Here is a 27,421-nt window from a genome sequence, read left to right as displayed (position 1 = left end):
CTTCCACACCCTCGGGCTGACCAGTTGCGTTCTTAGGAGGACTTCCTTCATTGCTGCTATTATAAAGCCCGGTCAGGCAGCCTCCCATCCTGAGCTCCGGGCACCTCCCACCATTTCCGGATTTAGCTGAGTGGCTGGGAGAAGGGGCCTGATGATGGAACTTGAACAGGTGAGCTTACCTCTCTGGGGACACACTTTAACTAATGGGAAACAGGAAGAGGGGCATGTGTAGCAGGCAGGTAAGTCCTTCTTCCTTCTCAACACCTCCTCCAGGAAATGGTTCTGCATATAGCCTTATCCAGACACATGCCACAAAGCCCAGCAAACCCACCTGACCACTTTGACCGGCCCAGGAATGCAACACTCAGCACCACTTTCCAGGTCATCCCAGGCTCACTGCCCTTATCTCCCACTCCCATTTTCCCTCACGCTCAGGTTGTGGTGGTTTTCTGGCTCCCCTGAAATATTAAAGTTTATGCAAGTGTTTTATGAGTTATAAACCACTAAGCAAAGGGTATTTTATTACTGTGATTTCTGTTGTGTTTGGGAATACTCGGGGACATATCGACAGACATTCATTCCGGAAAATAATCAAGATTACCGTTATTTAAATTTCCCTACTCAGGACCAGTCTAAGAAGGATTCTGAAACATTTCTGATGTTTCTAATTCTGGGTCTGCCTTCAGGGAGGTGTGGTGAACTATGAGCCAGCTCCCTAGGAATACATGGAAGGAACGCCTTGCATGTGTCCGTACGGAGAGCATGCAGGAGGAAGGAGTAGAACAGCACACTTGCATGCTCCGGAGTCCTCCAGCATCATGTGCCCCCCCAGGATGGAATTCCACGGTGAGCCTGGAAATACGAGATGAGCCAGAAATAGCACGAAAGTGAAGTAAGGTGAAAGAAACATCAAGACTTCCCTGACTCAACCTGCCTTTCAAACAAGTTCCTTCGACTTTGCCAGGTGAGTTACCTTTTCCAATTTCACACGCACACAAAAAATAACTTGTGGATAATTGATATTCAACTCAACCAACAGTTAGCAAAGCCCTAAATTATCTCCTTCTGTGTGATATTACAGCACCCAGTTGTTTTCATATTACTCTCTGCTGTTACTGCTGACTTAATTAACTGCCTTTCTGGCTGGACTATAAACCTGAGAGAGTAGGAAGCTGTCAATTTCACTCTGTCATATTCTTGGCACCTAACATATTGTCTGGATTTTTTTTTTAATGTTTATTGAATGATGAATGAAAAAAGAATGAATGAAGATGAATTGACCATGTGTCTGGCCTTCACCAAGTGTTTTTAGTTTTCTGTAAATATCCCCAGTCGCAAACTTCAGCTTAAAGCAAAGTAGCTACCTAATAAATGTATGTTAACGAATCAATAAAACAGATATAAGTTTATATAAAAATAGCTAATGGTTCAAAGTATTCTAAAATAGTCTCTTCTCATTTACATTCAGGGAAAACAGGCCTATAAAGAGAATTACAGCTTAGTTTTAAAAAAACAGAAGTCTTTGAGGCCACTCCGTTGGAGGGAAGATCTGGTAGAGAATATTGAAAAATCGGCTGGAGGAATGGAGCCATCACCTGTCCTTCACAGTCAAGGAAGGTCTGGGGTCCGCTCTGTTTCATTGAGATAATATCCCGTGGGTAACTCTCAGGACCTGGACTCCGCCTCTCTCAGCTCACGTGTGGGGAGATGGTACTCCAAGGAACTCTGTCATGTAGCCAGAACCAAAGAAACGTATCTCAGGTTTGGCTGGTCCTTTTCCCCTATGAAACAAGCTACATAAAACCCCGGATTAAATTAATTCTTTCTTTGGTTTTATATCCTTTCCTTTAGAGTATTTCGTTGATTGCACTTATACTGATCACATGGGGAAAGTGAGATTTACAGAGATAAACCATCTTTTCTTCTTCTTGGTCCTTTGAAGCCAAATTATTTTTAAAGGATCAGAGGTCATTTGAGGCTCATTGGACAATCCCAAGGGCCAGATTCTGTCCTTATTTTTGATACAATGGACCATTTTCTACAATGGGCATTTAAAATTCACAGCTCCCAGGGCATTAGTAATCCCAGGAAAGGCCCCTGCTGGCAATCTTATTAGCATCTCTGCCTCTTGATTTTTATTTAATTCCTTTTAATATTCTACCATAATGCTGACATGCATTATGGAATTGAGGGCTGCCGAATGAGACCATTATTTCACTACGTCATTAAGCCCGCAGTGAGTTAATAAATGGCTCAGAATGTGCTTTGAGATCGTATACAGAGGTTTAAAAAAGAACGCCAAGGCAACACTTGTTGAATTACAGTTAATAATATTAGGAAGAAAAGGGTATTGACGTGAATGGTTCAAATAGGGGCTCACACTAAAATGCTCTATTTACAAAGGAATGAGTGCCATTCTGATGGCCAAACAGGCTTTTGGAAAATAGTCCTCTTTTCAAAGCCCCAGAGTGGAGAAGGTTAGAGCAGAGAAGTGTCGGGGGAATGGTGGGGAGGAAAAACAATACACTCATCTAGCATTAAAATGTTGGCACAGATCAACAGAATAGAATGCCTCAAACTGAGGGTCGTTTTCAATTCTTAAGTCCCATTCACACACAGCATCTCATTCTAGCTCACAAAAATTCTGGAAACAATGTCCTTGCCCCAGTAAAAAAGCAGAACTCCCAACTTCCCTTTCCTGAGCCCTAACCCTCTCTCTCACCTCCCTGCTGACCAAGGGAGCTCTACACCAGTGCTTCCCAGACTTTCCTAGGGATACGGGTCACCTGAGGACCTTGTTAAAATGTAGATCTTAACACCGTCCCTGAGCCTGAGATTCTGCATTTCTAACAAACCCCAGCTGAAGCAGATGTCACCGCTCCTGGGTCAGAACCACCACCTGTGAACAGCATCGTCCTGAAAAGATGAGTGTCCTACGTAATCACCCAAAATTTATATGTAAGGAACTCCAATATGCACTGAAGGAGCTGCGTCACTGTTCTTGTGCTCCTTGATAAGGCGGTAGACGTCGTCAGCTAGTGACAGACTCTGCCTGATTTTCACAAAGTCAAGCCAAGCACTTCTAGAGCTGAATTAAGAGCAGAAACCAGGAAGCTGTGAAGGGCCTTCCGGAGATCTTGGATTCAGTAAACTAAGGCATGAGCTCTTGATCACTGGGGGGGTCAGCCACCCTTTCAAGCAGGTCCGAAAAACTATAGATTCTCTCCCCCAGAAAAAATGTACACATAGGCCAACAATTTTGTATGTAATTATATCTGTTCCTACACTCTTTTGTTTCATAAGCAATTTAAGAAATCTTGACCTGGGGACATCCCAGGAGCTAGAAAAACAGACAAAAACATTTTTAAACTCTCCTTGGATATAGACAGTTTTTAAATACAACGCTTGTGGAAGAGCTAAGCCAATAACCTAAAAACACAGATGAACACACACACACACACACACACACACACACACAAGGGCAGGGGGAAGCAGAGAAATTAAGACTTATGACAAAAGCCATGGAAAATTCTCAATAGCCCAAAGGAGATCAGGAGCAAGTGGACAAAAACAGAAACTGCAAAACCTAGCAACCTACCCCATTTCTCAGTGACTGGGCCCTGGGTCATCAGAATCTGAATCTTCAAGGGTGCTCGATAAAATGCAGATTTCTGGGCCATACCCCAGATCACATGGAGACATGGTTCAGAAATCGGCATCATATACCCTACGTAATTCCTATGCATATTAAAGTTTGAGAAATACTATGCCTCAGATTACATTCATGAAATTAAGAGATTCCCTACCCCCTACTCCCATTCAGATCTTAGAAAGAGGCATATTCTAGGGGGCGCCTGGGTGGCACAGAGGTTAAGCATCTGCCTTCGGCTCAGGGCGTGACCCCAGCGTTATGGGATCGAGCCCCACATCAGGCTCCTCCGCTAGGAGCCTGCTTCTTCCTCTCCCACTCCCCCTGCTTGTGTTCACTCTCTCACTGGCTGTCTCTATCTTTGTCAAATAAATAAATAAAATCTTAAAAAAAAAAAAAAGAGGCATATTCTAATATGAGGCAGCCCGTAGGACAAAGAAATGGGTTCCAACAGAACAGTGATCCAAAATATATTCTTGAGTTGTGCTCACGATTAGAATAGGCTTTTAAATTCAGCAACCTTTGGAGAAATTCAAATCTGTTCCCTGTCCTGACCTCCACTCTTTGTTCCTTCCTTCCCCTTCCCTTATACTCAGGCTCGCAAATTCCTCTTCCCTTTTCTATGGCCTCATATATGAATTGACTATAATATGGGTTAGATTACGTAGGAAGTTTGTAGAATAAGGAGTAGACAGTAGAGGAAATGTCAAGGTAATACACACAGAAATGGCTTTGATATAACTAAATCTATAAATATTGGTATATGGATATGAGTCTCTATAAAAGCCAAAATCTATGGTTCTCAACCCTGACTTCCTATTTAAGTGAATAAAATCACAGAGACCTGATCTCCAACTTCAATGGTTCTAATTAAGAAGGTATGAATAAGATAATTATGGCTAAGGATTGGAGTCTAAGCATCTGTGTTTAAAATAAAAAAGAAAACCACCATTAAATATTCTCACATACAATCAATAATAAGACCGACAATAAATGGTATTGAGTGTTTAGTATGAAAATAGTGCTAAATGTTTTATAGGCAGTAGCTCCTTCAGTCTTTATAACATTTCCATAAGTAGGAACAGTGAGGAACATCACTTTTACAACCAAAAGTCACAGAGGACAGGTAACCGTCTCAAGGTCATGGCTGCTAAATGCTAAAGTTCCCTCCTTGGAACTGTCACAAGTGCCCACACTAAACAATAAGTTATGCACCCCCTATGAAGCCATCATTCAGAACCACTGGTATGTCTGTAAGACCCGGTATATATGTGCATACCCTGGGAGAGAGGCAATTCTGGGGTTTAGGACGCTTGGGGAACACAGGTGTCCTCAAATAAAGGCCATGCAAGCCCAAGGAGCTGTTGAGAGCAATCATTTGCTCATGGGCCAAGGACAGAAGTCACCAGGAAGTGAAGTGACCATGGAAAGCACCTAGGAGGCGGATTAATGTAAACTTAAGTTGACGTTTTACTGAAGACTAGCTCCGCTTCCCCCACTTTCCCTGCTGATGGCAGCTACTGCTATACAGGTATTGCATCCCTCCAATTCCTCTTTGTTTACTCTGGAAAGGTAGAAAAGGAAAAGGAAAAGGAGGAAAATAAAGGGAAAAGGGAAGGAAAGGGGGAGGGGAGGGGAAAGAAAAAGGAAAGGGTAAGGTCTCACAGCAGGATGAAGGCAGGTGGAGGGATGTGAAGGACAGAACAAAGTCTTCTGACAATTAGCAAATTGGTGCTAAAAGCACAATATTTTCTCCCTAGAAAAATATAACCAAAATGGGCCACAAAAGATTCTTTGGGGTTTCAGAACCAAGCCTGGTCACCCTGGTCTATGTGGTCCATAAGTCCCTTAGCTACCCAGCAAATGCAACCTTTCCCAAGCATGATTTTAGCAGAGACCCTGCCCATTTCTTTGTTCTCATTATGTCTTCTGATTATAAATAAGAAACATGTTGCTGCAGACCTGCTTAGTGACAGCCAAAAGCAGAAGCTAGGTCTCCTGTCTCCAAAGCCCAGGGTGACTTTCACCAGTGACATCCTACTAGGCAGAAAGCATGGGGGTCCAAGCCAAGATTGCAGTGCCACACCTGCCTGGGTTCAAATCCTGGTTCTAAAACATACTAGCTGTGTGACATCAAGCAAGTTTCTTGGCCTCTTCAAGTATCTTCATTTGGAAAACAAGGATGATGATGATGAGAAAGAACCAACTTTGGAGTATTTTGGCATGGGGTAGCAAAGATAGAGTAATTTAATATATGAAAAAAGGCCTAACACACAGTAAGTCCCATAAATGTGTTTGTTATCATTGTTGCTGCTTCAAGATATTATATATTACAATTCCCAAGCAGTGCTAATCAGCTTTCATCATACATGGAGTGACCCTCAAATCTGTCTTCCAGGATGTTCCAAGAAAATCTAAAACTTCCTATTTTCTTGATCAAGAGGTACAGGAAAATGAAGGGTGACCATAATTTGCTTAGAGATTCACAGCATGACAATATGAAGACAGAAATAAAAACTTCTTTCTGGGCTGCCTGGGGGGTTCAGTTGGTTGAGTGTTCAACTCTTGTTTCGGCTTAGGTCATGATCGCAGGACCGAGGGATTGAGCCTTGTGTCAAGCCTCATGTGGGGCTCTGTGCTCAGTGGGGAGTCTGCTTGAGGATTCTCTCTCTCTCTGTCCCTCTGCCCCTTCCGCCCATCTCTTTCTCTCAAATAAATAAATCTCAAAAAAAAAAAAAAATCCCAAAAAACTTATTTTTGGTTCTTGGATCTGTATATTCTGTACCTCCTTGCCTGACCCAGTGTACTAGATTGAACAGTGTCCCCCAAAATCCATGTCCTTCTCAGAACCCCAGGATGTGACCTGATCTGGAAATAGGATTGTTGCAGGAGTCATTAATTAAGATGAGGTCACACTGGGGTACAGTGGGCCCTACATCCACTATGACTGGTGTCTTTATAAGCAGAGGAGAGACCAATAATATATATAATTACTAAATCACTATATTATATACCTGAGACTAATGTAACATCGTGTGTCAATGATACTTCAATAAAAAATAAACAAAATAATATTCTTTTTAAGTGAGGGAAAGATGTCACAAAGGATACGAGTGGAGGGGCGCCTGGGTGGTACAGCGGTTAAGCGTCTGCCTTCGGCTCAGGGCGTGATCCCGGCATTCCGGGATCGAGCCCCACATCAGGCTCTTCCGCTATGAGCCTGCTTCTTCCTCTCCCACTCCCCCTGCTATGTTCCCTCTCTCGCTGGCTGTCTCTATCTCTGTTGAATAAATAAATAAAATCTTTAAAAAAAAAAAACAAAAAAAACAAAGGATACAAGTGGAGAAGGCCATGCAATGACAAACGTAGAGAAAGGAGTGATGCATCTACGACCCAAGAAACACCAGAAGCTAAGAGAAAGGCATGGGACAGTCTCCCCTGGAGCCTTTAGAAAGAACATAGTGTAGCTGGTACCCTGATTTCAGGCTTCTGGCCTCCAGTGCTGTGAAAGAATCCATTTATGTAGTTTTAAGCCAACAATTTATGATGATTTGGGATGGCAGCCCCAGGACACTAGTACCCCCAGCCTGCCTTCTGGAGGGAGCAGGAGGGGAGCAGAGGTCCTGCTCTGAGGCCCTTCACTGAGCTTTGGTCTCCAGTGCTGTGTGGGGGTCACTTCCTGAAACAGCTAAGCATGCAGAGTATAAATAAGAGGACACTGGAAGCCCTGAAAGCCAAGTGAGATGACTCTGTTTCCTGTATGAAATTCATCCTTATCAAGCCAGCTTCACTAGCGAAGCACTTAGTGCCCATATCTGTTTCCCAATCCCAGCCTTTTGGAAATACAGGTGTAAGCTGGGGACCACTCACCGGAACAGCACCTGTGAGTGGTGACAAAAGCAGAAGTGGGCAGAGGAGGAAGCTGAACCGCAGTACAATTGTGACAGAGGCCCCGGGCCATCCTCCAGGGAGTTTCTGGAGCTGGAACAGCCCTGTGGAGTGTTCCCAGCCGGGGCTAGGAGGCATGGCCTGTGGACCCACCTTCGACCTGCCATCGGATACATGATGCTCACATGAAGGAGCCGTAGCTTTGGTCAAGGCTGCTTCCAACAGCTACAGACAACTTCTGGTGATGAACCCAGCTGTGAGCAGCTGGAAAAATAAGCACCTTGGTCCTGATCTAAGCAGGTGCACTGCAGCACCTCCCCCCCTTGTACGAGCGGAAGTCCCTCGGTCGAATCACCATTTGTTATTAGAATGTGGCCATGTGAGAGTCCGCTTGGACTAGAATCCATTCAAGGAATCGTATATTAGGTGATCTCAAATCACACAGATAGTGACAGATCGGAGAGGTCTCCGCATTGCATTCTGACACACTTCCCTCTCTCACCCACACATTTTCCATGACTACCCATTGCAAGGACTCTAAAAATCTCCACCTGAAATTGGCTTCTAATCACATTTGGACCATGCAATTCCTCCTTTTTCTAGTGATTCATGGACAGAGAGGGTAATCATCTGACTCTACATGGAAATCGCCATCCATTTGTTCATTTATTTATCCATTCGTCTGTCAATCATCCCACAGATTCAACACCTCTACTATGCTAAACAAGGTATTGAGCATTCAAGAAACGAATGAGATTGCAAAAGGCCTTACCTGTCATGATAAGGAGCTGGAATTTCTCTAGACACAGTGAAGGACTATAGGCAATACTGTGACTTGAATAGGTTTGGGTTACTGAAAAACCCCTCTGTTGGTGATGGAGTGGATGGATTGCTGGGGGGTCCATGGAGGAAGTGTGCAGGTAGGGGGATTTATATATCTGTTGAGATCTTCAGACCCCCCCCCCGAGTCACCCATCTTCTGTCCTTCCTCTAAGACCCACTCTGCCCCCAAGTCAGCAGCACTGCCAACAAGCATGTGGACAGCCTGCTTGGTTGGGAGTACTCACATTGTCCTAAGCCACAAGCAGCCCCCCCGGGCCCAGTCACATGCTTTTGTATGTGCCAACACACCAGGTATGTGACCCCAGGTCTCAAACGCTCAGTGTGAGGCACACACCTATCCACATAGACTGGATGCCTCTAAAAAAATGAGCCCCAAGAGGATGCATGATTCCATTTTGGCTTTTCCCCTCAGCAGCCTCAATAGCTTTTGGCCCATTCCTAATAGGTAAAGTAAATCTCTCAGTGGGCGGGACTTCCATATTAAATACAAATTATGGATCTAAGTGTATAACCTAGCAGTAGAGACTATATTCCAAAGAGACAAAAGGGAGAGATTTTTTTTTTTTAAATTAGCTAACTATAGACTGGAAAATAGAAGAGAAAATATCATATTAATAATAATTATTTGAAGGCAATAGCTTATGTTCTTTAATGCAGTTCCAACATAAATGTCACTGTAAGAAATGATATTTCATTTCAATACTAACAAATCAAGTACTTAGTGTGCTGGGGGAGAAGTGATTGGAACTACTTTAAAGCCGCGTTAACCAGAGAAACTGCAAAAATATTTATATTCTTATGAAGGAAGGAAGGAATGCCCCTCATGGGTGTATTTAAGTATCCTCCATCTTCTGGATAAATGGTAATGCTAAACAAAAAGTGGAAAGATGACCTTAGAATAATAACCTCAGGACTCAACTGGGACTAAGCTTCTCAATGTACAAAAATCATTTGCAATATGTTCAGGATGGAAATTTCTATACTGCTTTATAGCTCATAGACTTCATTATATACCTCAAACAAAAATCACCAAAACACCCAACTCTGGGCTGCCTTCCTTCCCCTGGCGTGCCCCCCCCCATATGTAAAATTATTCATCATCCTCTTACTCACCGTCTGCAATTCTGCTCAGTGACTCAACAATGTTTGTAAGGACAGAAAAACAAAGGGAAAGAGAAAACCAATCCATTCAGAGAGGTGTTTCATACAGAGAATGGGATTGTTAAGCAAAACCAGGTCTGGCACCATTAGAGCTTTCTCTGGCCAATTCCTCTCCATCCTTTCCTACAAAGACCTCATGCCAAGGCCACGTGGACAATTTCACAGGGCAAACGCTGAGCTGATACGTGAAGCCATCGCGTCTTTCATTCTTTGTCATTTGTAACAGCCTTTGTGTGTGTTACATGGAAGATGGGGGGTTGGTAGGGGCCTGAACCTATGAGTCATTTAGTTTTCAAACAACTCCAAAGGACTTTGAGTTTCTAGTTGACTTATGGTGAATGGCACTGAAGCTTATCTGACCAGAAGCTGTTAGCCTGAACCGGGGCTTGGAGAAACAAAGTCAATGAGAGTCACCAAGCTAATAGATCTGTGAAGGATGCATGCAGTTGTCCTTTAAACAAGCGACTGGCCCCTATCCTTTAAGAGGCACACAGCTAGAGGGATACAAGTATATATCCATCAGGCCTTAGAGTCACAATATCCCAAGCTTATTTTTCCCAGTCCTATGGGTTTTGAATGCCAAGAGACCAAACATATCCCTGATGATATCACCTCCAGGTGCATTCCTATCTGCATTCCCTTTTGGCCTTTACAAAACTCTTGTGCAGTGGGGAGGAGAGGAATCCTTATGAATATCAGTATCTGATACACGACACACAGGTTCGTAGAGGTATGTGGCTTGCAGCATTGCTGATAAGTGGAAAAGTGAGGTCTGCTGGTACCTAATTCCATGCCCCTCCCATGATCTCTTCTTATTCTGCATCGACATTCATGTGGGTAAAATGTATTAATTCAGATCTAATAATTTATTAATTCAATAACAGAACATTTATTTTTAGCAACTGCTTAAACGAGCTGGTTATTTAACAGAATTTAATAGGTCAAAGCTGGTGGTTCAGTAGACCTGTGTATCCAAAAAACTCTTTGGCCAGGTGGGCAGCTAGATAATATTCATCGCCTGTCACTGCCTATACTCCGTTTGATAGCTAACAGATTTTCACAAGCACAGGGCCATGTAGATGCCAAGTGCTTCCTGGCTATTCCAGGAGAATATCAAAGCCAGCACAATGCGCTTTAATGCGGGTAAGGTCCAGGTATCCTTGGGGTTGAATGGAAGTCTGTCAGCTCGCCTAACAAATTTAAAAGAATCTATTACCATGGCACTGTCACGGTGTCCCTTATTTATGCTCCTCTAGTGGGGGAGTGGGAAGAGCAGCTAGAAGAGCCTGCCACAGCAGCTTTCCAGCTGCTCATGCAGTTAATATAGCTGTAGAAAGAACATGATTTATACGAGCCTCTCCCTTGACACGAGAGCCTGCGTCCCAGACCCACTCGTGTTGGGGAGATGCATGTCATGTACTCACTTCTGTGCACTCTGGGGACAGCAGGGTAGCAGAGAGCTGCTGATTTAGATAAGCACATAAGATAGAGGCATACAATACACAGATGTAAAGTACAGTACGTATGCACCAACCTACGGCCTTGATGATGCAAGGGGAGCTCGCCGACTGGTGCACAGGGTAACAAGAGATCCCCAGGCATAGAACAGGGCCAGGCAGAAGGTCCATAAAAGCTGGGGGTACATGTCTGAGGGAGGCTCCCTGCCACTTGCTGGTAAGGACAGATGATTGAGAAACCAAACAGGCAGGCACGTACAAATTGCTTGCAGGATCAACACAGACGGGTGCTGCCAGTGAAGACGACCACTGAGCTCGTTCTGCAAGATCAGGTCGCTGGGCCAGACAACCAGGAGACTTCTTCCACCACCCCCCCATTACAGTATATTGCTGCTGGACAGAAAGCATGCGTATGCCGGAGCCTCACATACCTGATAGGGTCCCTGGTTGCAACCACAGTAGCTGCTCTCCATCGTGTAGCTTCTGGACACCCCCATTTCTCTCCACACCACCACCCGGGCTGTGGAGGCTCGGGATTTCTCCACGAGGAAGCTGCAGCTGCTCATTGTGAACGCTGGGGCTAGCTCATCAAGGATTTTGGGAAGAGTCTGAGATAAAAAAATAAAATGACGAGTTGGGGATGTGCATCATAAAAAAGAGCATCTCAACATTTATTAAGCATTTCAATATATCAAACACTTAATATATACTGCTGCAAATCTTACATCAACCCTAAGAAATGGATACTAGGGGTCTGTTGTTGTTTTTTCGCTCTTAAATGAGGAAACGGAGACTTAGAAAAGCAAGAAAGAAATAGCATTTAAGTCCAACTACAAAGAGGCTGGAATGGGAGCCAAATGCCAACCTGGCCAACTCCAAAGGCCATGATCTTTCAGTTCCATGTTTCGGCATCACTGTGGACCGATGTTGCATGCACATTCAGCTCATACACTGCTGTGCTAAACTCCATGGAAAGCCATGGATTTCACAGAGACTGAAATTTAGAGAGGGACCCCACCCAAAACCACACATGGTTTTCTAGGTCTAAGTCAGACTATGGACTGTTTACTTATCCCAGGGATATACAAGTCATTGATAATCACCGAGGGTCGCATATAAAGTTTCCTAAAAGGGTATGACTGCCAAAATGAACTTTCTAGTCTCATCTTGGTTTTTTTTTTTTTAGTTTTATTCATGACAGAGATAGAGTACATGTACACGAGAGAGAGAGAGAGAGAGAGAGAGAGAGAACACAAGCCGAGGGAGGGGCAGAGGGAGAGGGAGAAACAGGCTCCCCATGGAGCAGGGAGAAAGACTGGGCTCAATCCCAGGACCCTGGGATCATGACCCCAGTAGAAGGCAGATGCTTTTTTTTTTTTTTTTAAAGATTTTATTTATTTATTTGAGAGAGAGACAGAGAGAGAACATGAACAGGGTGAGGGGCAGAGGGAGACGTAGACTCCCTGCTGAGCAGGAAGCCTGATGTGGGACTCGATCCCAGGACCCCAAGATCATGACCTGATCCGAAACCAAGAGTTGGATGCTCAATTGACTGAGCCACCCAGGCACCCCCCTCTCTAGGTTCTTCTATCTCACCATTTCCTAGGGAGGAAAAGTTTTATGTGAGACCACATAATCTATATTTAGGAAGTGTCTGTAGACCCTTTCCACTCTCCGACTGACAGAGACGGGCTCCTAGTCACCAGACCTCCCCCATCCAAGGATGATGACTCAGGAGTTTGATAGCACATCAGGCCCTTGCCTTAGTGGAAATAATGGACCTAGATAGTCCCAAACTTCTGTGACATTAGCAAGAAGGGTTCTCTACTTCTCTGTTCACAGAATATCCACAAACTAGCACATAATATGAAATTATGCACATTCGATAACAAACAGTGAAACTTCAGGCTTTTGGACAAATTGTGGGGAGAAGGTGGAACAGCAGAATGAGAATCTGAATTAAGAAATTATTTTTAAAGAAATGCAATTTTGTTAATTTCTGGAACACTGAGCAAATCTCTTAATATCCCTGGGTTCTTACTGTCCCCATGCTTAATATAACTTAATTACACTAATATAAAGATTAATACAATTATTAATTATATTATAAATTGCCTATGATATAGGTATATGTTAACATAATTATTCACATAATTTAGTCTGATCTTTATGTTCCCACATAGCTTGCAGACCTACAGCATCATTTGAACTTGGAAAATGAGCTGTTAATGTCCTCACTTGAGTCTCCACAATTGTCCCCATAATTGATTTCATCTAGCCACCGTTGTCCCTCTCTCCCTGTGATTCCTTCACCCCATTTTTCTCCTTCAAAGTGTTCATCACAATTACAGTAAAATTAATGTTCACGTAATTAGCTGTTTATTTTCTATCTCCTCTGCAGCCCAGAAGTTCCATAAGGGCAGGTCTGTGTCTCATTCACAGGAAAATCTTTGCACACAAAGATGTGCAGCTCATGGAGGGCACTCCATAATTATTTCCTGAAATAAATAGAATGTGCTAGTCCAGACCTTTCGGGGACTGCTTACACACACACACACACACACACACACACACACATATATATACACACACACCCCTATATGTAACATAGATAGGTGTGTGTGTGTGTGTGTATATATATATACACATGTGTGTGCTATATATATAGCAACTAAAGTGATCAAAAATATTGAAAATAGTTTTAATTTATCAACATTTAACCTTGCTGTAAAAAGTCTAATTAGACATTATTTAAATGCTCTCTCCTTTCTTTCTTAAGTGAACCTGATTTTCTTAGCTCATATAGCCCCTGTGCAAATGACCACATGTTCAATTTCATGGTGTGTATCTTGGAAAGCTCTACAAGCTACGACCCCTTCATTGGAGCCTGGAGGAGGTGGGATTTACAAGGTGCAGCTGGAGTATCTCTCCTACATGTCCAGAGCAACAGTTTATCCATTCATTAAATAATGGACTCCAAAACTACTACCGCATTGATAATACAGTCCTGATTCCATTTCTCTTTTGATTTCACACAAATTGATCTATGTCAGAGTGAGAAATGAAGACAGTGATAGCTATAATAGCTGGAGATTGTCTTGTTCTGTTTTGTAAATGAATAAGAAATAGATGAACTCTACATATGAATTGATCCACTGGAGCCTTATTTCAAAGCTCCCAGGGATCTCCCATCTTGGATGGAAAAAGACTTGGGACCCTCAACTTTTTCCTTCCCACTTGCTCTGTGCCCTTAAACTTAATCTGGGTTTCCAAAACTTGAAAAATTCTAATAGATACCTTTCCACTGAACACTTACTATGCATTTTACATGCATTAGGTCTTTTAATCATCACGAGGCTTTGAAGTAAGTTCTGTTATTATCTCATAATATAGAGGTCCAACAAGTATCTTTTCAATGGTCACAGCGCTAGTAAGGACAAATCCAGAATGTCAACCCAGATCTCTTTCTTTTTTTTTTTTTTTAAAGATTTTATTTATTTATTCGACAGAGAGAGACAGCCAGCGAGAGAGGGAACACAAGCAGGGGGAGTGGGAGAGGAAGAAGCAGGCTCTTAGTGGAGGAGCCTGATGTGGGGCTCGATCCCAGAACTCTGGAATCACGCCCTGAGCCGAAGGCAGACACTTAACCACTGTGCCACCCAGGCGCCCCAACCCAGATTTCTAAGATAGATCACACGAGCTTGGCTTAACCACTGCCAAGAACTACTTCTGAAATAGGTATTGTAATCTCATGGGTGTGTAAAGGAATACAAGGAATGAATGACATCATGTACACACAGCATGGCCCAGGAACCGGCATTTAGCAGGGTCTCAACACACACCCAGCAGGGATTAAAAGACTAGACCTGAAGCAGCCCTGAGAATGAGTCTTCTGCATCCCCATAGACACTGAATCCCATTTGTCCAGGAGCAGCTGGGTCAAGAGCAACCTCAGCTGGTGGGGGAGGGATGATCTGATCATTAATTCTGGTGTTGAGGCTCACTATAGAAGCCTGGGATGCATTTCAATTCATCTGCTTTCTGCTGACTCTTCTAAGCCCTGTCTGGTTTTCCAAATTCACAGAAACTATAACTCTCAAAGATGTGCTGACTATGAACTCACCAGACAGCTCCTAGCTCAGAGCTCATTTCCAGGGAGAGGCCTTCTCTGGGGCTCTGGTTCCCTGTGGTCAACCCTACAGAACTCAACTGCCTTCTCTTTTCTCCAAATTAAGCATGTGGCAAGGGCATGGTTGAGACTAGGGATCAAAAGTATGAATTCTGATTCACACTCTGCAGTCTTGACTTGGAGCAGGTCATTTAACTCTGCTAACCCTCATTTCTGTCATCATAGAAGGGGGAGGGTAAGAATAGTCCCTACCTTGAGTGAAGGGCTAAAGCAATTGGAACCTTCAGTAAATGTGCAATGTTGTTATTGTGCTCTTCACAGTGGAATCTGCTGATGGGTGAACATTTAGAAGAGAGGGGAGTCACTCTGCTCAAATACTCAAACTTTGAAGATGGAAAAAAGTTTTGAAAACATCTCTTTGCATTGTAGATTTCCCTTCCCTTCACTGAGATAATCCCCTGTTTACTAAACTCCCAAGGAAGCCCCATTTCTGCTTTGACTGCCTCTTTCATTCTGAACTGCAGCATAGTGGACTCCTGATTTAGTTTCTGTCTCATAGAGCACACACTTTAGAAGACCACTGAGGTCAGAACTGGAGGTAAGCTCTGGTGCCGTCACCGGGGTCCCCATCCCAGCTCTTGCTACCTATGGGTCCCTTAGACATTATAGCTCCTCTCTGCATCTCCCCTCCCTCCTGTGTGAAACGGGATGCTACTCAAAGTACCTATTCACTCCGCAAACATTGGCTAAGCATGCCCTATGGCTGCAGACTATTTGAGAATACACGGTCGTTGGGAAGATTGGGAAGAATAAACGCACATGGGGTGCTTTGAACAGTGCCTAGCACATGCTCGGCTGTGTAAGTACTGCCCACAGGTGTTATCTCTGCAACTGCTCACAACTGGAAATTTATGAAGATCAATGCCAGGAAATGTCACAAACGAGAGACGCTTCCCAGGCAGGGGTGACAAGGGCTGATTTCAAGCCACCTCTCCTCCATTCACTGTGATCCACATCTAGCAGTAAAAACTCTTTAAGGCTCAGGTTTTAATTATCACAGGATTCCTGTCATTCTAGTTCTTCAGATTTCTCTTGAAGTCAAACTTAATTAAAAATCATTCGTTCCTTCCCCTAACGGCCTCCGTGCTATTCCTTATGCTCCACATACGAGTGAAACCATATCAAAATTTGAGGAAGGAAGGGAAAACTGAAGGGGGGGAACTCAGAGGGGGAGAAGAACCAGGTGAGACTATGGACTCAGGGAAACAATCTGAGGGTTTCAGAGGGGAGGGGGTTGGGGGGTGGGCTAGCCCAGTGATGGGTGTTAAGGAGGGCACCTATTGTCATGAGCACTGGGTGTTATACACCAATAACGAATCATGGAACACTACATCAAAAACGAATGATGTACTGTATGGTGACTAACATAATACAATTAAAAAAATGAATAAAGAAAAAAAATCATTCGTGATGTTTGATTTTTTTTCAGGGACCATCCTAACACCGCTCATTCATATTTGCCCCTCAAACACTGGTCCATTGGGATCATCTACTCAACTCTGCAGCGAAAGAGAGTTAATCAATCTTTTCTGTGTTACCTCCTAATATTTCCATTCTTGTATTTATTATTCTGTCCTTTTAAGTTTCTGATAATCTGCCTCTCTCCCCAACTGTTATTTCTTAGAGTCCATGCTTTCCTCAGCTTCGTTACCTAAATACGTAGCACAGTGCTTGGCACACGGTGGAAAATCAATAAATGTTTACTTGTAAAAATACATATATCAGCTGTATTGAGGTAAGTGAACAGTGTGATGATTTTTTGGAAGCGTATATAGTTTTGCAGCCATTACCAACAATCCAGTTATCGAACACTTTCATCACCGTACAAACATGTCTTTCCTGCTCACTTCCAGTCAGTCCTGCCCTGATCTGCTTCTGAATTCTGTAATTTTTGCCTTTTTCAGAAATGTCATGTAAATTAAATCCTACACTTTTTGTTTGCCTCTGACTTCTTTTTAAGTTTACGTTGTTGAATGTATCAGTAGTTTGTCCCTCTTCTTTGGCGGAGGGGGAGAGGCAGAGGGAGAAGCAGACTCCCCACTGAGCCAGAAGCCCGACATGGGACTCGATCCCAGGACCTGGAGATCATGACCTGAGCCGAAGGTAGACACTTAGCTATCTGAGCCACCCAGGTGCCCTAGATCTTTCCACCTTTCTAACAGAAGCATTCAAAGCTACAACTTTTCTCTAAGCACTATTTTAACCATATACCACACATTTTGATATACTGTATTTTTATTTTTATTCAGTTTAGGACATTTTCTAATTTCCCTTCTGATTTCTTCTTTGGCCCAGGAGTTACTTTGGAGTATGTGTTTAATCTCTAAATATTCAGACATCTCCCAGAACCTTACAAAAGTTGATTTATAATTTAATTCTGTCATGGTAAATGAACATACTTGTGTGATCTCAGTCCTTTAAAACATACTGAGACTGGTTTTATAGTCTAGCATAAAGTCTACCTAGGATAATTCTGATGTGGACTCAAAAACAATGTATATTTTTCTGTTTTGAGAATTGTTAATATGTATCAATCAGGTCAGGTATTCTGTAGTTACTAATTTTGTTTGGTTGTTCTATTGCTTACTGAGAGAAGAGTACTAAAATATCCAACTATTATTACTAAATTTTTAAATTTCTTCCCTCAATTCCATCAATTTTTGCTTATGTATTTTGGGGTCTACACATTCACTTACACTCATTATATCTTTTTGATTAATTATTCTATTCAGTATTACACTGGATGCTATCCTACAGGCCTCGAAGGGTGTTGACTTTTTTTTTTTCAATGTTTGTTTCTCTATTATTTAAGTTTAGTAATTTTGGATTGACCTTCAAGTTTAATGACTGATTCTCCTGCCACCGCAGATCTGCTAACGATCCCATCTAGAGAAACTTTCACTTTGGTTGTGGTACTTTTCAGTGCCAGAATTAATTTATTTCCTTCCTTCCTTCCTTTTTCCCTCCGTCTCTTCCTCCCTCCCTCCTTCCCCCCTCCTTTCCTTCCTGTCTTCCTCCCTCCCTCTTTTCATCCTTCCATCCTTTCCTTCCTTCTTTGCTTTCCTTCCTCCTTCCTTCCTCTTTCAGATTCTAATTCTCTATCAAAATCCCCATTACTGTGGTTGGGGCTTGGAATAAATAGGACCCTGAAGATAACTTGCTCTTTCTGCTCTAATCGCCTTGGGGGACCCTCTACTGATCAGCAGCAGTCACGTTTCTGGAGGACATGAAGGCAGACAGTGAACAAAAACTGAGAGAGCAGGGGAGGTATTTCTAGGTGAAATGATAGTGTGGTGGATATTTATCTCTTTTAGTACTCATTAACCCAGAGAGGGAAGCTACTGTGTACACAGAAGTTCATACATACAGAATAGAGGATTTGCAAGAGGTAGGTCCCATGATGATTGTGATATTGTGATTCAGAGTAGGAAATATACAGCTGTCCTTCATCCCCAGTCCCTGACATGGGGCTCCTAAAACCCTGTAAATTCCTAAGTGATAAGAGCATTAGGAACATCTTTTGTTCTAATGAGATGATTCTGGGTGGGCTCCTGGATCAGGCTATCCCCACTTCTCTAGAGTGGGGAGAGGAGCTGGAAAAGAGTGAATAATTGATCACAGCTACATGAAGAAGCCTCCATAAAATCCCAACAGTATGGGGTTCAGAGAGCTTCCAAGTTGGTGGACACATCCACATACCAGGAGGACGACACCCACCCCTCGACTCCACAGGGACAGAAGCTCCCACACTTGGGACCCTCCCAGTCCCCGCCCTGTGTATTTCTTATGCAGCTGTCCGTCAGCATCTTTACCATACCCTTTATTAACCGGGAAATGTCAGTAAGGGCTTCCCTGAGCTCTGTGAGCCACTCTAGCAAATAACTGAATCCAAGGCATGTGGGGGGAGGTCACGGGACCCTCCGATTGATAGAGCTAAGTCAGACAGAAGTTGTGGGGAACCTGGGACCGACTGCTTGTGACAGGAAGTAGGAAGTAGGAAGCAGTCTTGTGGGACTGAGTCCTTAAGCTGTGGGATCTGATGCTGTCTCCAGGTAGATAGTGTCAGGACTGAGTTAAGTTGTGCATATCTGGTGACCAGAAGTGTCCGAAGTGCAGTGTTCCATGTGAAAGGAAAGGAGAAAGCTACAGGAGAACTGGAGGCTTTTCCAACTCAGTAGTTTTTCTTCATTGTCCATATACATTTGAAATAAAGGCCACTTTGTATTTTGCGTTTGGACAACGTTGCCTCATCTACTTCTTCCGGATTCCCTTTACCCTGACAGGAAGAAGTCCCTCCTTCTTTACAAACCTCCTTAACATCCTCTTTGGTTCAGTGGGGGAGTTGCTCAGCTCTAACTACTGGAACCCAGGAAAGACAGACATAGCTTCAGTGGGATCACAGCTCTGCGTTTCAGAGCGTGCTCACGCAGAGGGACGCAGAGGGTCTGACGCCTTACATTGATCCCCCCTTCATGGTTATTTAAGATCCTTTCATATTCAGTATCTTTTTGTTGCTCTCATAAACATGAAACAGAAGCAGTATTTTTACTATCCTCATTTCGCAGGTGACGAATGGTGGCTCAGAGAGGTGATGTTAATGACTCCTAGGCGCACAGTTAATAATTGTAAAGCCAGGCATTAAAATGAGGTTTCCTGTCTCCAACTCTTATGCGCTTTGCACTATATCATATCATACAGAAAACAAAACAGAGCAACCAGGTGGTACAGCTCCTATTCATCACAAATGTAGAGAGGCTGCACATGCCTCCAACCTGTTTGCAGTATAATCCTAGAGTCAAAACAACGAAAATGCTTATTTAGGGGAAACAATGGGTGGAGCGTGTGTCTCAAAGGCAAGACTATAGACACAAAATGTCTTGTGTCATTCTCCCCGGTGACTCACCCTGTAGCCGACGTCTTCCAAGAGAGTCGATGTGCCCACACTGGACTCTGCTTGCCACAAGGTCTCCTTGATGCTACAGCCATAAAGGAATACATTCTTCTTCTGAGAGTGGCCGTGGAAATCACAGAAGACCTACAATGGCCAAATAAAGGAGAAAAAAAAATCCAGGTGAGGTCTATTGTTTTCTTTCTTTCTTTTTTAAAAGGTTTTATTTACTTACTTGAGAGAAAGAGAGAGAGAACACGAGCAGGGAGAAGAGGCAGAGGCAAGGGAGAAGCAGACCCCCCACTTAGCAGAGAGCATAATATGGGGCTCAATCACAGGACCCTCGGCTCATGGCCTGAGCAGAAGGCAGACACGTAACCGACTGAGCCACCCAGGTGCCCCAGGTCTATTGGTTTCTTAAATATCTGAAGTGTCAACTTTCTCAGACAGATACTGTTTACTCAGCAGAACTAGTTGCATGAGGATCATTGGTGATCTTGGTAAGAGCTGTATGGGTAAAGCCAACCCCTAGACCTGCGAATCTGGCTCAGACCCAAAGAACCCCCCAGTTTACCCAGATGATTCTCACACAGTATCACTGGAAATAATGTGTAGTTTTTGTTTAAGCCACAAAGTTTTGGGGTGGTTTGATATCCAGCAAAGGCTAACTGCCACGATAAGCTGTGTTCTTAATCTGAATATTTACTTCCCTTCCTTCCACATGGAAAATGTACTCATCTGCTCCCCAAGGAAGCCTCCCTGAACACCCATCCTATCAGAGTGTCAGACCCTCCATCCAAACTCCCGTGATGGTTTCCAGACCCAGGACCTTCTCCTGATCCATGAACTAAAGAGGCCAGTCATCTGCCTTCCACCCACCTACACGCAATGGTGGAATGAGGAAACGTTGCTCCCAATAAACACTCATGTCTGAAAGAGAAGGAGTAGGATGGACACAGCAGTCACTTGTCCATAACAATTCTGAAATAACAATGGGCAGACACTGGGAGGTTCCTATATACTGTAGTATAATTTAATGAAATTTCTTGTTTCCTCCCTGAAATCAGAAAAAACACCTGGTGCTATCAATGGCATTTGATGATACAGTTGAGAAAAGAACAAAATAAATGCAAGAGAAAAAATGAAAGGTGTAAGATTTGAAAGGCGTTAATAAGTGTCTTTATTTTCCACATAAAGATTGTAAAATGTTGAATGTCAAAAATCTCTATGTACCTACAGAATCACAGGTTAGAATGTCAATATCTAAAAGTCAAGTCCACTTACATACCCTATCAATGCACAAATAAAAATCTAAATTTAAAAATAGGATTTAAAATAGCAGAAATGTGGGAACCCTAGGTGGCTCAGTCAGTGAAGCGTCTGCCTTCAGCTCAGGTCATGATCCCGGGGTCCTGGGATCGAATTCCACATCGGGCTCCCTACTCAGAAGGGAGTCTGCTTCTCCCTCTTCCTCTGCCTGCCCCTCCCCTTGCTTGTGTGCTCGCCTGCTCTCTCTCTGACAAACAAATAAGTAAAATCTTTTAAAAATAGCAGAAAAGCATTAATCTCATAAGAACAACTTAAAAGATGTGCAAGACACATTATTGAGAAAAACGAAAATTTGCAATTCTCAGCAAATTTATCTACCTGGGTTCAATGCAATCTCAGTCAAAACCCACAGAGGGTGTTTTGTTTTGTTTATTATTTTGTGGAAACTTACAAGCTGATCTCAAACCAAACTGGAAGTACAAAGAGCCAAGAATGGCTGAGGCACTGTATTATTGATAAAACAATACATAAATCAATCAATGGAGGAGAACAGATATTCCACAAAGGGACTCCCACGTATAGTCACTTGACTGACGACAAAGTTGATACTCTGGTGCAGTGGGGAAAAGATGGTCTTGGAAGACTTATGGTCTCAAGTGAAAAAGGTAGAAAATAAAAATAAACGTATATCCCTACTTCATAATATGCTAAAAAATAAATTCCACACAGATGGCAAATCATAATATGAAAGAGAAAAGAATACAGCTACCTGGGGGTAACAACATAGGCTGCTCCGTATGATCTTGGAGTTGGAATAGAGTTTTTAGAGGACACAAACGAGAAACACACATAAATGAAAATGCTTAAAAATTAGATACAGTCAGGGGTGCCAGGGAGGCTCAGTTGGTTAAGCATCTGACTCTTGATTTCAGCTTAGCTCACGATCTCAGGGTCGTGAGACTGAGCCTCGTGTCGGTCTCTGCTCAGCACGGAGTCTGCTTGAGATTCTGTCTCTCCCTCTGCCCTCTGATACTCGCTCTCTCTTGCACTCTCTCTCTCTCTCGAATAAATAAATAAATCTTTAAAAAAAATTAGATATACTCCATGATGAACTTCAGCTCATCCCAAAGACACCATGAAGAATGTGAAAAGGCAAACCAAAGAGTGAAAAAACCTATTTGTAATACATATATATGTGTGTGTGTCTGTGTGTGTGTGTGTGTGTGTGTGTGTGTGTGTTTGTACACACCTATATATTTCTGTACTTCAACAAGGAAAAGAGAGACGATCCATTTTTTTCTTAATGGGAAAAAATCAATTGACATTTCACAAAACAGAATGTCCAAATGGCTATTAAGCAAATGAAAGTGTACTCAACCTCATTAATATCAAGAAAATGTAATTTGCATACCACAATGAGATGCACTGTATCTAAGAGGTTATTAGGATGCGGACATCATGAAGACAGACAAGGCCAAGTGGTGACCACGACACAGAAGAAGCAGAACCCTTCAATCCAGTTTGTGGACAATAAATTGGTAACACTCCTTTGGAAAACAATTTGGGAATGTCTTCTAAAGCTGAATATGCAGATAGTCTAGAAACCTCCCAGCAGAAATGCATACACTGAGCACCAGAAGATATCAAGAAGGTACATAGCAGCACTATTTTTACTAGCTTAAAACTGTAAACAGTATAATGGATTAATTGTGGTAAAATCATTCAACAGAATACTGTTGGACACTGACAATAAAAAAGCAAGCTAGACACAAAAGGGTACATTCAAGGATTTTTTTTTTTTTTTTTTAGATTTCATTTATTTGAGAGGAGGGTGTAGAGGGAGCAGGAGCAGGGGGAGGGGCAGAGGCAGAGGGAGAAGCAGGCTCCCCACTCATCAGGGAGCCTGATGAGAGGCTTGATCCCAGGCGCCTGGGATCATAATCAAGGATTTCTTTTATAGGATGTTCAGAAAGAGGCAAAACTAATATGGTGGTAGAAATCAAGGCAGGGTTTATTTTGGGGAGCTGGGTATTATTGTCTGATGTCTCTGGATTGCTGGTCATGCTCTTTTTCTTGATTTGTTTGGTGGTTACATGGTGTGTGCATCTCGTGACAGTTTATCAGCTGCGCAGTTGTGATCTGTGTACTTAAAATTAACAGACGATACCTACACACTGTGTGTTTCAAAAGAGACAGCAACCCTAATATTTTAAAGAGATATTTCCTCACATTGGTTCCTTAGTCTCTAGAAATGTAGCCTTTGCATATTAAGTTAAGGACACAGTGTAGGTAACCAAAGGTGTTTGTCAACTTTAATAATGATGCAGAATTGACAGTAACTGATAGCAGAGTAAACAAGTAAGAGTGGAAATTGTAAGTGGCAAAAAGAACAGAATTAGCAAAAATAGAAACACTTAAATTGGAATAAATATAATGTCCTACAATTAGATTCGAACAGTGGCCCAAGAAAAGGATAGATATATTTAGCTAAGAAGTAGATTTTGAATGAGAGATCCAGAGGTTTTAGACGGCAATTTGCTCAGAATAAATCGGAGGCCACATATGTCAAAATTAATCTAATCATAAATCGCTTCTGGAGAAGTAAAGTGGCCATATATTAGGAGAACAATCTGCCCAATGTACCTCATACTGGCCAATTTATATCTAATATAGTACTTCTCATTTCTGAGTGTGGCATTTTAGAAAAAGCTAGGATACCTCAGTAAAGAGGAACCAGAAAGCCAAGAGAAATGGGAATGTTTGTAAACAAAGGACAGCTAAAGATACTGGAGATGTTTATCCCAGAAGTAAAGAAGGCTCAAAGGGGTCTTGATAGGAGACCCACAAATTTCCAAATTTACCCAGTTGGAACATGAATAAATGTACTTGCTATCATCTCAGAAAGCACGGGAAGGCAAAAGGAAGGATAATGTGGACATAGATTCCAGCTTTATATTAAATTCAACAGTGGTTGACTAGCTATTGCTGGCAAGAAATAACTCTCTATGGTCACAGCTATGTTGATATGCTGTGTCACACTTTTAAAAACTTCCGTTCTCTGGAAATGTTTCAGCAGAAGCCAGATGAATGGCTATCAATGATGTTGTTGGTTGACAAGTTAGACTAGATGATGATTTTTGGTGTGTGATAAAGCCCTGAAGTTCACTGAATGAATAGGAAGCTGCTGACAGCAGGGAGGCGGCCCAGGACCCTCAGGGTGCATGAATGAAGCCATGAACAAACACACATGTCAAAGAAAACTAAAGGGACAAGTGAGTTAATGGTCTGCCCAGTCATGATAGAAGGAGAGAAAGACTGATGGCAGGTTAGAGCTGAGAAACCATGTTGCTTTGTTGGTGGGCCATGGGAGTAAGGAAGAATCGGTGGCATGAGGACTGATTTTCTGGAAACAAGCTCGTTGCAGAACAAGGAGGGCTGACTTGATCGGGAGCCAGAAGGCAGGATTTGGACAGACCAAGTACGTATGAGATGAGGGTTTTAAGGACTAATAGACTCGAAATTGTTCTGTATGTTCCCCTTCCTGTCCTCCCTCTCTTTCTCCTAATTGCCAATAATAACAGACAGCTACTACTACATTTGGGGGGGGCAGGGGGCGAATTCTTGAAATTACATTGTAAATTCCCTGTTAGCAGAAAAGTATTTCTCAAGTATATTTTTCTCTCCAATAAAACAAGAAAAAACTTTTTTTAAAAATGTGGAATCCTTTATTCTTGTTTCAGGTTGAAGTCTTATGAGAAAATAGATCTTCTCAGCTTCTAGATTATCACTGAGCCGCGGGTGCCGGAGCTGAAATGATAAGCAGATTTGGGAGGAGGGAGTCGGTCCAATGACAAGTCGAACCCCACACAAGACACAGAATGAAAGCACAGAAACAGTGAATGAGCAGAGTAAGCTGTTCCCTAAAGAGTCGGGTAATCAAGCAAATGCGCAGAGAAAAGCAGAAAACAGAAAATGTGGGGGTACAAAGAGAAACATGAGAGATGGGAAGAAGAATGGCCCGGGCTTCTGGAACGTTCCATTCCTAGTAGATTATAGGACTTCTTTTCTTCAAAACTCTCCATCTTACTACTTGTGTTACATTGAGCAAGACTCTGTTATTTCCAACAAATATAGCCCCTAGGCCAGTGTCTCTCCATCCTGTCTCTGCACTAAAATCTCCTGAGGAGATTATAAAGATATCGATGCCTGAAGCCCACCTCCAGAAATTTTTATTTAATTGGTCTGCAGTGATACCAGAGCTGTGGGATATTTTTAAGTTTTCCAGGTGATTCTAATGTGCAGCCAGGGTTGAAAACCACTCTGCTCCTGTCAAGACTTTACAGCAGTGGATCTCACATGTTATTGAGTGTTAGAATAGCCTGGAAGACTTGCCAAAGTACGGATTGTAAACCACTCACCAGCAATTCTGCGATTCAAGTAAGTCTGGGGTAGGCCCCAGGAATTTGCATTTCTAGCAAGTTCTTGGTGATGCTGACACCTTGGACCTAAGCCCATGCTTTGGAAGTCTCTCGCCTAAAGGAACCAATAGAATTGTTGGAGGTTTAATCCTCGACCATCATGAATTTGCCACCAACCTTTATCTCTTACACCTCAGTGTCTCTCTGTGAATCAAACACCCACCATTCTTAAGAAAAGTGTGCAAACAAATTAAAGCTGTGTCTTAGCAACAGATTTCTCAATAAAGCCAGAAGCTTTGCCTTCGTGGTGACAGGCGCTCCTTAAATGCTGAATTCAACCGAAGAAAAGAGTTCTTTTTTTCTGATCCTTACAGACTCTGGAAGCTGAGGTCAATGATAGAGTATAGACCTAGTCATTTGTGGGAATGAACACTGCTTAGCCCTGGGACTTCTAGTGGTCTCTGGAGATTCAAAATAGAGGAGGTGCCGACATAGTCCTGCTTTTTGCCCAAATGACATCCCTAAAAATAAATGCTTGTTAATTAGAAGAAACATGTATTTCTCTAAATTATAGGGGGCAATTACAAGACAAATTACCAAGTTATTTCTGTTGAGGGAGCTTTTTCTTTCCTATGGGAAGATGTAATGCTCATGCTTCCTTTCAGTAAAATTCTGTGCCAGGTGGGTAGGAAGCATGCCCAGTGATGGCACTCTAATATCCATGGCCCTGTCGTGCTCATTCATGGATTGATTCAGCAAATATTTACTAGATGACTGCTTTGTGGCAGGAGAAATTAAAATTTTAATGTAATATGGCACTGTCCTTAATAAAACAACAGTTACTTTACTGAAAACTGATGGAGCTTCAGATAATGAGCTAAAAACAATACAGATTATCTCATGATGAGGCAGGTGCTACCATTATCCCCATTTTGCAGCCAAGAAAACTGAATTTCAGATAAAATAAGTAATGTGGATTGTCCAGGCAAGCCCAAGTTTCTACTGCTATCATACAAGTTTGTGAGTAAATATTGTACCCCAGTATGTTCTAACCCAGAATCCGTGTGTCAAAACACCTTTTAAATTTCTGTAGTGCCTCTTCCAGAAGCTGTTTTATTGGGATGATCCCATGAGTAAACAGGAAATCGTACTGCACTGAGAAGAGGATGGAAGTAGTGGTAAGTACAGGATCTCTGGGAACCCAAATAAGGGGGTTCAGGGGCATTGTTCACACAGCACTCCAAATGAATGGTACACTTGAGGGTGCATGATGTAGCGGTCCTAGGATTCTCGAGGGGGGGGCTTCCTAAGTTATCCTACTGAGAGCTATCCAAGCCAAGGGAATGAGGGAGAAAGCACAGTGAATCCAAGGAATTGCAAGCATTCAGAATAAGAATGCAGAGTGAAAGGAAAGGAGAATAGACCTTAGGGTCTGTAAGTGGGCAACAGGCAGATCAGTGATACCCTTGCACACCACTCTGGGATGTTTGGACATTTCTCCTGAAGGTGGTGAAGGAACATTCAAGGGTTTGCACAAAGAGGAGAAGCACGGTCAGGTCACCAGGAGAGGAGTGTGAAGAGTGGACTGGAGGGACGGACACCAGGCCCCAAGAGATGACAAGGGCCTAGCTATGCAGAGGAAGTATGGCGCTTAAGGAA

At 42.8% G+C, this 27,421-nt stretch overlaps 1 protein-coding gene across 3 annotated transcripts in view; it reads right to left on the bottom strand.

The window, feature by feature from the left end:
* Nucleotides 1–27,421, bottom strand: part of AGBL1 (AGBL carboxypeptidase 1) — a 708,586-nt gene that overhangs the window by 294,490 nt on the left and 386,675 nt on the right. For all 3 annotated transcript variants that reach the window (XM_044388396.3, XM_044388398.3, XM_044388397.3), the window contains exons 20-21: nucleotides 20,091–20,222; nucleotides 11,430–11,606 (exon numbers count right to left, since the gene is read on the bottom strand). In XM_044388396.3, the coding sequence (XP_044244331.1) occupies nucleotides 11,430–11,606; nucleotides 20,091–20,222 (309 nt within the window). The remainder of the gene's footprint in view (nucleotides 1–11,429; nucleotides 11,607–20,090; nucleotides 20,223–27,421) is intronic.

Source organism: Ursus arctos, unplaced genomic scaffold (assembly GCF_023065955.2).
Source record: "Ursus arctos isolate Adak ecotype North America unplaced genomic scaffold, UrsArc2.0 scaffold_28, whole genome shotgun sequence".
NCBI lineage: Eukaryota > Metazoa > Chordata > Mammalia > Carnivora > Ursidae > Ursus > Ursus arctos.
This window is presented reverse-complemented; position numbering and strand designations above follow the sequence as displayed.